Consider the following 13,409-nt stretch of genomic DNA (forward strand, 5'->3'; position numbering starts at 1 on the left):
AATGCTGAACTCAATAAACAATTCAGAGCTACTATGCCACCATAAAACAAAAAACTAAGCATGATCCATGGAAAGAGTTGATCTAATTGGTCTGTTACAACAAGTGTACAATGCTTTTCGAAACATGACAATGCAGATTCTTAAAAAGTAACAAAACCGCTAAAAGAAGTCATCATGCATAACATGAAACAAAACTGCAAAATTCAAGTAGTTCATTAGAATAATGCAGTTCCCCGGGCGAATGTTGGACTGCATCACAAAGTTCATGTGTCAAGACTGTTTGGCAGAAAGATGCCGTTCATTTTGCTTCATAAAAAAAAAAAAAAAAAGTTGACAAAATTACAGGTGCAGTGTTTTAATGTCGGCCAATTGAGTTATCATCATGATGCACTTCAAGGAAAGTCAGTGACTGCAGACGCGCAAACAAACATGGCGCACAAGTTTCAATGTCGCTTTTACAAGAGACTGCATCACACATTCGCCAGTACTAACTCAATAAATATCTGCAGCCCAAAGTGATTTTACATGCTAAGATTATTTAATTCATAGTCATAGATTGTTGTACATGGGGCCGTTTCATTGCATCAAGTTAAATGCAAAATTCAAGTCCTTCAATATTTATTTAAAATGCTTACTGTAATCCAGAACGAATGGAAAAATATACCATGATATTGTCACTCTTTCTAATATCACCAGTTCCTGTTCAGTCTTTTGGATTTATGAGCTGTAATTAGCTTGAAGAGTCCGTTCACCCAAAAATGAAAAATGTGTCATTTATTCACCCTCTTGTTGTTCCAAACCTGTACGAATTTCTTTCTTCAGTTAAACACAATTAAATTGCGCAATGCTGGAAGCCAAACAAATGCTGTTATGTGACACGAGCAACTGTCTGGTAACCAACATATCAAAATATCTTTTCAGTTCAACAGGTTTGGAACAACTTGAGAGTGAGCAAATAATGAGAGAAATATAAATTTTGGGTGAGCTACCCTTTCAGGTATTCCTCCCAGCAGTCTGAATCGATGAAACATACGGAGTTATTTTAACATTTGTAACTACACAGAAGTCAGATCTGACCAGCCGTGACATAATTAAAGAGGTCTAGTACAATATCTAGAGTTGACTGTTCTGGTGAACGCACTAAGCACAAGGAGGAAGGAGATCTGGTAAATTCTTAAAGGCAGGGTGCTAAACAACAAATTAACCTCTCAATCCTCACCACCGACTATAAGATCAGCTTATTGAGCACTAAACAGATGAAGTACTTCATTATACTCTACTAATGAAGTTAAGGTCTTCAATACATCTGAAAAGAAGCTTAAGGTTCATAATGTAAAACGTAATGGCCCACCTTGTTTAAAAAAAGCAATACAATTCAATAAGAGAATGTACGGTCATAAAAAGATTTCCCTTCATTGTAATCTTTGGGTTGCACGTTCTTGGTACCTTCCTACAGGGGCATATTAGGTAGCGTATAACAAATTAAGCCACATTTTTAAATTCACAATCAAATAATAAGCAGGCCAACTGGCCGGTCTCGTTCCATTTGTAAACTTTTTTTTTTTTGTGCAGGACCTAAACTCCTGATATTGCAGAAGTCCTGAAAGACATGGTCCCATCGATGAGGTATTGATCCAATAAGTAACAGTAAAGACCTTGTACTTTTTCCCCCATCATGCTCATTACTGACAGAGATATTGTAAAACTTCATGGTCGAGAGAGGGAATGTGCGAACAGGGAGTAAATTGTAAGAGCAGGATCAGTCTTCCTTTCTGGAAATGGTAGATAATCCATATTCAGATGCATGCCACCATTGCTAGAAAAAGCAAATCTCACAACTGAGCATTTATCCAGGTTCAAGTTGTATGCGAAAACTTCATGCAAACAGTAGAGGAAGACGCTACACTAGTTGAGGATACTAAGGAAGTCAGATCCTCTTTTCAAGTCACTGAAACGAGAATATGAAGAGTTAGGAGCTTCAAGTTTCTTGTCACTTTTCTTGTCATGGCATCATCTTCAGATTCTTCTTGAAGATCTCCTTTGTTGTGCACGTCATGCAATTGATGACATTTGTGCAGGTTCAAGTCAAAAACTGGAAGCCATCCTCGATCCATGGCGAAATGTTGAAGAAGACATCTCAAATCGGACATGTACGTCAAGACTTTAATTCTATCAAAATCCAGTATGACATCTTAACATAAGAGGTATTTAATGTTGAGTACTAAGTCAGTAAGGACATATTAAAAAAATGGTTGATTTGATCACAGGAGACGCTTTACACTATCTCTGGTTCGTTTGATCACATTCGAAAGGTTTGCAAAAAGAAACAAGACCAGCATGCTGCAAGGGACCTATCAACTAGGGACCTCCTTTTCCACAATATTGAAAATATTTACCAAGTATTAGGATCTACTAAAACCTGTATTATGAAAGAACTCCCAATGGAAAAAAGGAAATTCTTCGATCCTCATTGTGATGGTCTATACAGCCCTACATTGATATTTACACTGCGTACACAGTTTGTCGTTACTGGTATTCATTTCTTCCAGTAATCCTTAAAGTTAAGGAAACAAAATGGAGGTAAAAACATCTTAATTTGTGTCAGATGACTAATCCGTTTACCTCAGTCTACCTTCAAACTAGCAAAAAAAGTGACACCTTTCTTGTATTTCCTTCACCAGTACTTGTAACTCACTTCAAGACCTCCCCTCATATTCTCCTGAATGTTTTTCAATCTTTGCGCTTTTATATTGTTTTGTCTGTGTGCGTCCGTAAGTGAGCCTGGAGCCTTGAAGACTGGGAGAAACTCTTTCCACATTTTGGGCATCGGTTGGGCGTCTCCTCGTGCGTTTGTCGGTGGGCTCTGAGAAGATGCGCTCGGCTGAACTTCCTGCCGCAATCTTTGCAAGCTTGGGATTTTCTCCTACCTTTGTGTTTCAAGGACTCAGTCCTGTCCATCGTCTCATTATCCTCTTCGTCGTCCTCCTCGTCTTCATCCTCTTTCTTATTCATCTGGTCACTCTTTGAGCCCTTACCGTCTTGCGGATCAGCTGGGTCTTTGGACACTTCCAGACTGGGAACGGCATCCATGGACTCCTCGTCATCCTTGAGCAGCTGGGAAGGAAGCGTCAGGAGTCTTTGCAACATTGACGGGGATCTGATTTGAGAGTCATCACCTGTATACACAAAGACAGTGACTTGAATTGCTTCAAATTATGACCGTACTCAGTGCTGGGTAGATTACTTGTCTGTTACTAATTATAGATTGCATGATAAAAACGGATAATGTATTCTGACTACTTTTTAGAATAGTTTTTATTTTATTTTTATCTAAATTGTTTAAAACTTGCCATTAAACATATATTGATATTAAAAAAAGTATTTTTATATTAACAGCTAGTGGTCGACCGATATATCGCCACAGTCGATATATTCCAATGCACACAAACTTCCCAGAATACTGTTGGTTACAGTGTTTACTTAATTTTTAGTTATTTATTTTTTATTTATTTTTGAAAAACTGTCATTTATAGTAGAAGTATATTTTTAATGCATTGTCAAATGATTTCAAATTTCTTAAAATAATAACTTAAAAGTTATTTTGGCTTTATATCGTCTATCGGCCCCCCTGCTTTCAAAGATATCGGCAGTCCAAAAAAAAAAACACATATCGGTCGACCACTATCAAACAACATAAATTACATTAAACTAGGGCTGGACGATTAATCGAAAAATCAAAACCGAAATTCATAACCTCTAACCGACGTAATTTTCCCATGTTGGTTATTGACTCTTCCCCGTCCCGTCAGCAGTGTTGGGGAGTAACTAGTTACATGTAACGGCGTTACGTAATTTAATTACAAAATTATTGTAACTGTAATTAGTTACAGTTACTACGAAAAAATGAGTAATTAAATTACAGTTACTTATGAAATTTTTAACGATTACAAAGGGGATTACATTTGAATATTTACACACATCCACATACAGATTTAACTGATTTCTTTCCCAAATTGCACTGACTATTCTGAGACATACCGCCCTAATAATTTCCGGGATGCGGAAACACAGTCTGGTTCGTAGAATCCAGTCATAAAAACGAAATGCCTAACGCGGACGGAATATCCCACATTTTGGATGACTAAATCAAAAGTAGGTCAGTACACTTGAATCAAAACATGACATCGACTAGTGTCTGTGAATATAAAGCCCCAAAAATGCAATATATGACTTGCACATTCTGCGTGTCTGTGGAAATCAGGCGCGGACTGGACACCGGGAGAACCGGGACAATTCCCGGTGTCATGGCAGTCGATTTTGCCCCACTATTTAATATCATTATTGTATAATTGCCTGCCGAATGTACTAAAGCGATCATTTGCGAATCCGCCATTTGATAATTAAATCTCTAATAAGTCATGAATTGTTAAACATGACTAGCGCGCTCTCCGCGCCTCCGCCAAACGGTTTGGATCAGACTCAGAGTAATCAATGCGAGAGAGAGAGAGAGAGAGAGAGAGAGAGAGAGAGAGAGAGAGAGAGAGAGAGAGAGAGAGAGAGAGAGGAGAATAGAGTGGACGGTGGAAGCGCACAGCTGGAGCAAAGAAGCTTTCAGGGTTTCAGGTCAGTTTCATCTGTAAAGATGCTTTTTTGTCTTTGTTTTTTTATTTATTTAATCAAGCAGCAGCACGTTGCTCATCAGTCATCACTCAAAATACTAAATAAAGGACATCATTATTATCTGTTGTAATGTTACAGTAGTAATTTAGCTGAAAAAAAAATCCGATTTTTTTATAGGTTTAGGGGGAGCTACGACAGACAACAACACAACCCTTACGAAAATTAACATTTTAATATTTAACTATAAATCCAGAGAAAATGCTTACTATTGTTTAACTGTGATAACTAAAAATGCAAAATTATTTTACAAATGTATTTATTTAAAAATAAATACAAATCCATTTGCAAAAAAAAAAAAAAAAAAAAAATGAAACAAGGTTATTTTACTTTTATATAGGCTAATAAAAGCATGGTTAATTTTTGTAAGGGAAAAACATGACTCGTGTACAGTATTAGGATTTTTCTATAAAGATATTGTGGTATTGTAGATTATTGTATTGTAAAGTATAGTTTTGTTCAATCTTGAATATTAAAGTCATGAGAGAGATGGATAACAGGGCAAAATAAAGAGATTGAAGAGAAAAATGGAAGTGAAGGTGAAGGTGCAGTTCAGGAGAGAACTTTTAATTATTTTGCATGTCCCCAAATTAAAGATTTAAAATAGATAAAACATAGTTTTGTCCATGAATTTGTTTGTATGAGTTTGAATTTTCCAGTCTGAATTTTTTTCCCAGTCCGCCCCTCCTGTAAATTAATGGCAAAGACATGGTTTCATTTACTACACATAGGCCTACTGAAGCTCGCATTGTTTTCAACCTCTGCCATCTCAATATAGGAGTACACGAACACATAAATATAATTTCTAGAACTGCTCTGTGTCACTTCATGTGCATTTGACTTATTTTGAGAAAACTATCATCATATACAGAGACAGCAGTTTAAAAAAAACACCAATGTTTCAGGAATTTATTACACAGAATACGTCACATGCTTATTAGATAACTGTATTTAAGTTGATGTATATGCTTTTATTTATTATTCTTTAATTTTCACAAATTTAGAAAAGTAATCAAAAAGTTCTCAAACGTAATTAGTTACATTACTTTAATATAGTAATTGAAAAAGTTACACTAATATTACCTTTTAAACAGGGTAACTTGTAATCTGTAACCTATTACATTTCCAAAGTAACCTTCCCAACACTGCCAGTCAGTGGCATAAAAGCAAAACACGGAGGTGAACGCCGGTTCAACACATACTGATGGCGCGCGAGCGGTGAGCCTTGCGTCTTCACTAAATTTTGTCAGTTGTATTTGTTTTATGGTTTGGACATTCAAGAGATTAGATGATCGGATGTGTATTCTTATACCGAGCTACCATGTTCGCGCAGCTGCATTGTGGCACGAACACTCATATAAACAGTAGCTATGAAGATCGTGCGCACAGAGGAACACAGAAACTGTCAGCGCTGTCCTGTGATTTATCACTAAAGTAGCTTAGAATCTCAAAACTTATTAGAGCATGTTTGTGTGCAGCGCACATGAAGCACAAGAGCGTGCACAGAGAGCAGCGGTCGCGCTGCGGGTTCCCGGTTTGTGTCCGTTCTCGGACTGTTCCGTGTATTTTAACTGTAGAAAAGGTTGTTGAGTCAAAACTACGATACAGAAAACTACATCAGTATATCATCATAAACGCAGCCGTTTTTGTCTTACGTGAACATAAACAGATGAGAAAGAAAACACACGTGCAGTATTTTTGCTTAAAGAGACAACAGCCTAATAAACGCGCTGCCTGTCATTAATGTTAATCAAAGAACAAAAGAAAATCATTCACTGATCTTGACTGAATATATTTAATAACTTTAATTAATTAATCTTTATTTTATTTATAAAAAGAAAACTATGCAGTGTTTTTAAACTTTTAAATACAGTTTATATACCTGAAATTTTGTTTAGTTGTATTTATTAATGATATTGCTTATTGGTTTTTTTGTTCCTTTCTTATTACTGACCTATCTTATTACTTGTCTTTAACACTTTAATATTTGAAATTTATATTAATCTAGTTGTTTTTGCTATGGTATTTTTTTTTTTAAATCACAGGCAAAATTCCTCTTGCAGTGTTTTGTAGGCTGCTTATTTTTGCTCATGTTATTCAGCTGCAACAGAATGCTTTGTAAAAATGTTTGACATCTAAATGTTTGACTTAATTTTTTTTATACTGGATTTTTTATCTTATTGGAATCGAAACTAGGAATCGATAAGAATCGGAATCGATAAAATTCAAGCGATTCCCAACCGATTCCTAACTGTAATCTGACGATTCACATTTTTAGAATGTAATATTTTCCAAGTACAAATATTTAATTTTATTACGTAAACCAGATAACATGTAATCAGATGCAACCCAGCACTGATGCACAAGATCATCAGCACAGATCAGCCTACCTGATGAGCTGATGACAGGAACGCCTTCGGTCTCAGAGGTTAGAGAAACAACCTCCATATCGTCTAGAGGCAACCATGGTGGCTGCCCCACCTCAAGCTCCAGCTTCCTCTGAGTGGCCAGGCAAGATGGCATGAGCGTCTCTCGAATTAAGCTGTCCATGTCAGTCACCGAGCCCGAGCTCAGCCCGGTGCACTCCCCTTTACTGCTGGTGACCTCTTTGATCTGCCAGAGGTCACTGCACCACTTCTGCCCGAAGACTTTGTCCAGGATGGGCACCCAGTTCTGAGCCACCTCGATGACAGTCTGCTTACCTGGTTCTGTTGGAGGGGGAAAGCATTGTAGGAGATTGAAATGAAAAACAATGGCTTATTTTTCAGGTTTAATTAACTCAATTTATAGGGCTATACACTTAACTAAATTAGAAAGTCAAATGACCTTTGTTTGCTGATTGCAATTCACTTGTAAATAATGTAGAATTCGCTTTTGAAAGCAATAACTAGTTAGAATTCAATTACATTGAATAATAACTAATAACAGAAAAACAAGACCATACTTTAGCACTGTTATTCAATAATTGCCTGCAATGTAGGCAATATCTGTCTGAAAACGAGATGTTTATTGTGAGCTGAATCATTGGCCTGGTCTGCTTTGTTTTTACGTAACAGCTTAAAAATTGAATTCTGAATGAAACCCAAAGAACAGATGTAAAACAAAGTACTGGTCTGACCGCCGTTGAACAATAAAATGAGGCATGCCAACATGATGTGTTAATAAAAGGGGAAATTTCATTTTGGTGTAATACTATCTTTGAACATTGGGCATATAATACTGAACACTCACCATTTTACATAAGCTATTTAACATTAGCGCCACACCAGCCATATTTAAATCAACTCAATGTCATTTTCCAGCACAAACATGCATCTAGATTAGATCTTATTCTCAAAAGACCGCTGCAATTGGTTTCTGCCCATATAAAGTGGGCATTAAACAGAATTTTATTTTAAAAGAAATGTTTTTCTACATTAGTAGTAGCCAAATCACAAGAACAGCTGCATGTCCAGCCTGACACCCAATAAAAAGCATTGTAAACTTCATTCAGAGATGTTTCAGGTGCCAGGTAGAGCAATGATGGACAGTTAGTCAAATGTGCCAAATCACAATAGTCTGGGGAATCCTACGAAACTGAGCACTCAGAACCAAGTGATTCGATCAGACTTTACACTACCAAGTTTTCTTCTTTTTTTTTGTTTAAGAAATTAATACTTTTATTCAACAGAGATGAGTTAAATTGATTAAAGGTGACACTAAAGATTTTTATTGTTACAAAAAACAAATCTACTTCAAATAAAGAAAATGCATCCACCTTATTTTTCCCTGAGAGAACTTTCCCAATTTTCCCATTTTACTTCCAGCTATTTTAGGCTGTAAAAAAATAGCTTGTTTTGCTGCTTGATACATTACAAACTGGTGTGTTTTACCATATTATTTTGATGTATTATCTTAATTCTGAACACACTGGTTTGTAGTGCAAACAGTTTTACCATTTCCTGTACTTTGTTATTCTTCTCGTTTCCCTACAGCGGCTAATGAACCGGAAGTCTCACACATTCAAAGAAAACAGCTTACTTTCACATTGGAAATATAAGTTGGATAGTTATTCACCAAAAAAAAAAAACTGTTTTCAGTAATGATGCTGGGAATTCAGCTTTGCATCACAGGAATAAAACATTGTAATTGTTTACATTTAATAATTTTCCCAAATTTTTGATCAAATAAATGCAGCCTTGGTGAACATAAGAGATTCTTCAAAAGCATCTTACAGACAGTAATGTACATACATACTAATTATCAACTAACAGACAATAAAACAGTTTGTACCATTTGTGGTTTCAGTTTTTTCCTTTTCACACTCTTTTTTGAGTGACTGATCCTGCAGGCCTTTCGACTCTTGCTTTTCTACTCTGGAACTGCTCGGAAAGGCGGAGTCATTTTTGCGGCCCTCCGTTTCCACAGCAGCCCCATCACTGTCCTCCATCATGTTCTTGTCCAGTAACTGCCATTTCAATATCTGGTTTTCCCGCTCCTTCTTGGTGAACTCCGAGAGCAGGTCGTCAAAGCTGTCTTCCACGATTTTAGTCAGCTCACAAATGGCGAATTCCAGCACGTGTTCCATAACAGATTTTAACTGACCTGAAAATGGAGACAAATTATATATTTACTCTGAAAAATCCATCTGTAATGTTCTTGTGACACAAACAGGTAGTTATTGCCCTGTACAGTATGTTGTCTAATAGCTCTCTGCGCCATCCACTGCAGAATAAGGCTGCTGGCTGACATTTATGAGAATCACACACTTTCAGCAAGCAAAAGTTCAGATTTAAAGGGCTAGATCAAGATTTGAAGGCAATGTAAGAAAAATGACACTATGAATGTGTTTCTGTTGATGCCGAAATGAAACTGAAAGACTGTTATAAAACTGAGAGGTGTATTTTAGGCCTTTATTTTTTTTTGCATACTACCATATTTGAATGTGTCATATTAGGAAGCGTAACCAATTAATCAATTTTTAATAAAAATCCTGCAAAACTAATAAATAATAAATACAATGCTTTTATTGAAAATCATAAATTGACATCCTGAATGAAATCTTAAGAACAGATATAATAGTGTTTTACACCATGTTGACAAACGGATACATACCAATGAACGAATTAATCTTTATTTTTATTATTTTAACCCAACATGACACAAAACTGTCAAAGTATGACTTTGATACTAATCCTTTCCTTTTGAGGTTCTAAAAGGTTTAGGCATCTCCAAAAAGCTGTATTTTAGGAAAGCAGAGGAACCATTGGTAATTACCTCAGCACTTCTCACAGTAACGGGGTGTCAGTGGCTTGTATTCAAATCAGAAGGAAGTGCTGCAGGTCTGAATTTTGATTTGGACGCTTTGCTAGGAACTCATACCAAATGCACCTCCCTGCAGAAATACAGCCTTTAAAATTCACAGCATGCAGTCCTCTCCATTCCTCCATGACTGTAAGGAGTCCATTTTGATCGGACCGTAAATGCCTTACTGTCTAAGCAACATACTTGAACAATATTAACATCTTATTGCAAAAGATAGTAGTCAATTTTTTAAGTTATATTTTTATTATTATTGATAAATGTTTTGAGTTCCTTTTGCAATCCAAAAAAATTGTCTAAGATATTACTGCAGGACAGGGCAGATGCAACATAGAAGTAAAACAAACTGAAAAAACATAGATGTTGGAAAAGGAAATCAATGATAAGAATTTCACAAATTCAGCCACAGCAAACAAATAAGGTTGAATAATATAGCATATCGATCCTTTGTCATTAAACTATTAAATGCATGATGAAAACATGCAACACTTTTTGTTGCTATTCACAACACATTTTATTTCTGTAATGTAATGCACTGCAGAGTGAAACATGATAGTCAAGAAAAAGAAATATAGGACATGACTTTATCCTCCTTTCACAATATAATGGATCATGTAAAGTGGTCTCTTAATGATGGGAGAGGCTGGAAGGAAGAGGACTCTGTGACACTGACCACAGAGGAAAGTCATTTCAGAGGCTTTTATTTCATTGGAATAATGTGGGCTAATGAATCCTTCGCAAGCATTAAAAATGCATTTTAAAAAATCAATTTTGATTTCATTCTCAGTGCTCAACAATAAGGTTTTTTTTTTTTCATGGCGGCCCAACATTTTCACTCCCCTAACCACAAAAATATGACAACAAAAAGTTATTTACAATTCACATTCAACTGCTTCTTTTTTTCTTTTCTTTTTTTTGCTATGTATTTTCATATTTGAAATATTTTCATTTAATGTTAGCTTACTTTAATTTTTTCCCCCACAAATATATTTTTGTTGCTTTACTTAATTTGCATTAGACCAATGAAAACTATAATGTAACTCCAACTCCATAAATTATTTTTGAGGGAAAGTGATAGCTGGTATCTATGGTTTTGTAAAACTATCAAAAATCTTCATTGCCTGCTGAAACGCTCTCACAATGGCCCTAATGGGTCATCCTTAATGTTGAGCCCTGTTGCTGACTTTAAGAATAAGAATATTTAAATGCAATGTTGAAACATATGTAACTGTGAGGATGTGTTGAATGGGAATATCTGATATGGATTCATTTAATTCTAGTGTTGCATTTATATCTAATTAAATGGTGCATAAAAAATAAATAAAAAACCTCTGTTTGCATGTTGACATGCCCAGCTATGGCATCAAAGCAGAGCATTGGGCTGATTTAGCTGCAGTTTCTGCTTGTATAGGATGAAGACTCTCATGATACTCCCCCATCAAACCCCTACCATGGACACCCTCCGCAGGGTCTGGTGGGTGTGTCTTCCTCTAACCACCTCCATTGGTCAAAATGTAATGCGAAGACACCCTCCCTATGGCTACCGTCACCGCAGTATGAAAAGCAGCGCTAAGGAGCAGCTCAACGACAGAAGCGTCATCTCATCACCCAAACCAGCCATTGGCAGCAGTCATAACAAGCCACCCAAACTCCAGTCCAAACATTAAAAGGTCTATAAATACATGTCCACACAGGCCTGAAGACTCCTAAGATTCATTTCAAAGACCAGACATCAAAAACATCCTCAAATCATACAACTCCACTCAACCAAGACAAAACACTCAGTCTAAAACAATTAGTTGTTTCTCTACAGTCTCCCACAATGAATTATGCAGACTTGCACCCTTCCTCCAAGAGTAAATGATTGGTTAAAAAAAAACAAGGCAACAACAGTGTTCTCTGGACCAGTTAATCTTAATTATTGTATGAACTGAAGAAAATATCTCAGACTTAGAACCCAAACAAGACTAAAATGTAGCATATTCTAGTAACTAAGTTGTGTTTTGCATGGCAGATTCTCTCTAAATAGTCTAAGAAGAAGGTCATATCTTGGTGCTAACTGGTGGTCTAGGAAGAAAACAGTTGGTCAATCTGGTTTTATGAACTAGTCAACCAGCTAATAGCCAACTTAGACCACATAGAAACCACAGAGCATGTTTAAAAACACAGTTACATCTAAAGCCTGATTTTCTATCAGGGCATGGTTTGGGTTTAACTACAGGGTCATTCGTGCCACGTTTCTGAAATACAAATGCTTTTACCAACAATTAGGGAATTGAAAGACGTGGGTGTATAAGCAGACAGACTAGGTTTATTATGACTTCCTTCCGTTCAAAATGGTGTTTAACGTTACCCGTTTTTATAAACATCGCCATTGCGCACCAAGCCAACAAGTCAGGTTAGCAGTGTAAGCACGAGCGTTTATTAATATAGATTATTGAACATGCTTCCCCAACATGTTTGGTTAATTTCCATTAAATAAAAACACCGTTTGCACACAAATACCCTTACCAACTGCTCGCGCTTTCTGTTCACGCCTGAGCGTCTCGGATTGAACGCCACATCCAGGGCTCAGACCGGGGGTGTGTTGCTTTGTTTCATCGTTCGTGTCTGTTTTTCCTTTAGACGCATTGCTTTTCCCGTTCCCTCCCCGAGACTGAAGGGTAGCCCTCAAACGCTGGTTTTCCTGCTCTTTGGTGGCCGTTTCCAATAGCATTGAATTCAAAGTGGTCCCAACGGTGTTGGTGATTTCCTGAACGGAGAGCTGCACAACCTGCTCCAGCGCGGACTCCAGCTGACCTTGGAAAAACGAAATGTACAGGGCACCGTTCATGATTGCGACCGCTCTGTTGGAAGACCTCTTTCATTCTTCCTCTTCCCACCTCCCAAAATAGTGTTAAATTTACAGAAGTCCTCCAGAACTACTGCCTCGAAATGAACAGTTACCCCTTTTTCTCGAAACACGTCGTGGATGTTTACACCCCTCGGTATGCTGTACCGTACTCCACTTCGTGAAGGCGCATTTGGATTCCAAATAGCCCACGAGCACATTGGAGGACCGTCACCAAACGACCACTTCGCCATTTTGCCCCAAATATGAAAACGCTATGCGCACATATCACAGAAACAATCAGATGGAAACAATTCTGAGTAAAACGCCGCTTTTACGTTCAGTATAAGTAATTTAATCGAGCTGTTTACGGGTTTTGTTATCCGCCGTTTTTTAAGCAAGATGCGCGCATAAATGACACAATTAATTGGAACTCAGAAGTAGATTATAGCCACTAAGTTGTTGCCTGTTATATCCAGTTACGCACTTCTTCTGTCGAGCGTATTATTTATATTTTAATGCACATTGACTCCCACTTAATACAAAATGTTTTCATTCGCTCCTCTACTTTAGTTACGGTAAAGCGGCCTCTGCATTATCT

The 13,409-nt window shown here is 37.0% G+C and overlaps 1 protein-coding gene across 1 annotated transcript; it reads right to left on the bottom strand.

The window, feature by feature from the left end:
* Positions 1-1,940: 1,940 nt before the first annotated feature.
* Positions 1,941-13,061, bottom strand: LOC132104842 (uncharacterized). The gene is made up of 5 exons (XM_059510374.1): positions 12,490-13,061; positions 8,950-9,261; positions 7,068-7,385; positions 2,928-3,176; positions 1,941-1,948 (listed from the first exon to the last, which is right to left on the bottom strand). The coding sequence occupies exons 1-5, from the start codon at positions 12,809-12,811 to the stop codon at positions 1,941-1,943; spliced, it is 1,209 nt and encodes a 402-aa protein (XP_059366357.1). The 5' UTR covers positions 12,812-13,061.
* Positions 13,062-13,409: the final 348 nt, after the last annotated feature.

Source organism: Carassius carassius, chromosome 25 (genome assembly GCF_963082965.1).
Source record: "Carassius carassius chromosome 25, fCarCar2.1, whole genome shotgun sequence".
In the NCBI taxonomy this organism is placed as follows: Eukaryota; Metazoa; Chordata; class Actinopteri; order Cypriniformes; family Cyprinidae; genus Carassius; species Carassius carassius.

Coding starts and splice junctions, on each gene's coding strand:
- LOC132104842 (XM_059510374.1), bottom strand. CDS start 12,811: ATGAACGGTGCCCTGTACATTTCGTTTTTCCAAGGTCAGCTGGAGTCC. Junction 7,386..8,949: donor AAAAACTGAAACCACAAATG/GTACAAACTGTT, acceptor CCCCTCCAACAG/AACCAGGTAAGCAGACTGTC. Junction 3,177..7,067: donor TCCTGTCATCAGCTCATCAG/GTAGGCTGATCT, acceptor TTGTGTATACAG/GTGATGACTCTCAAATCAGA.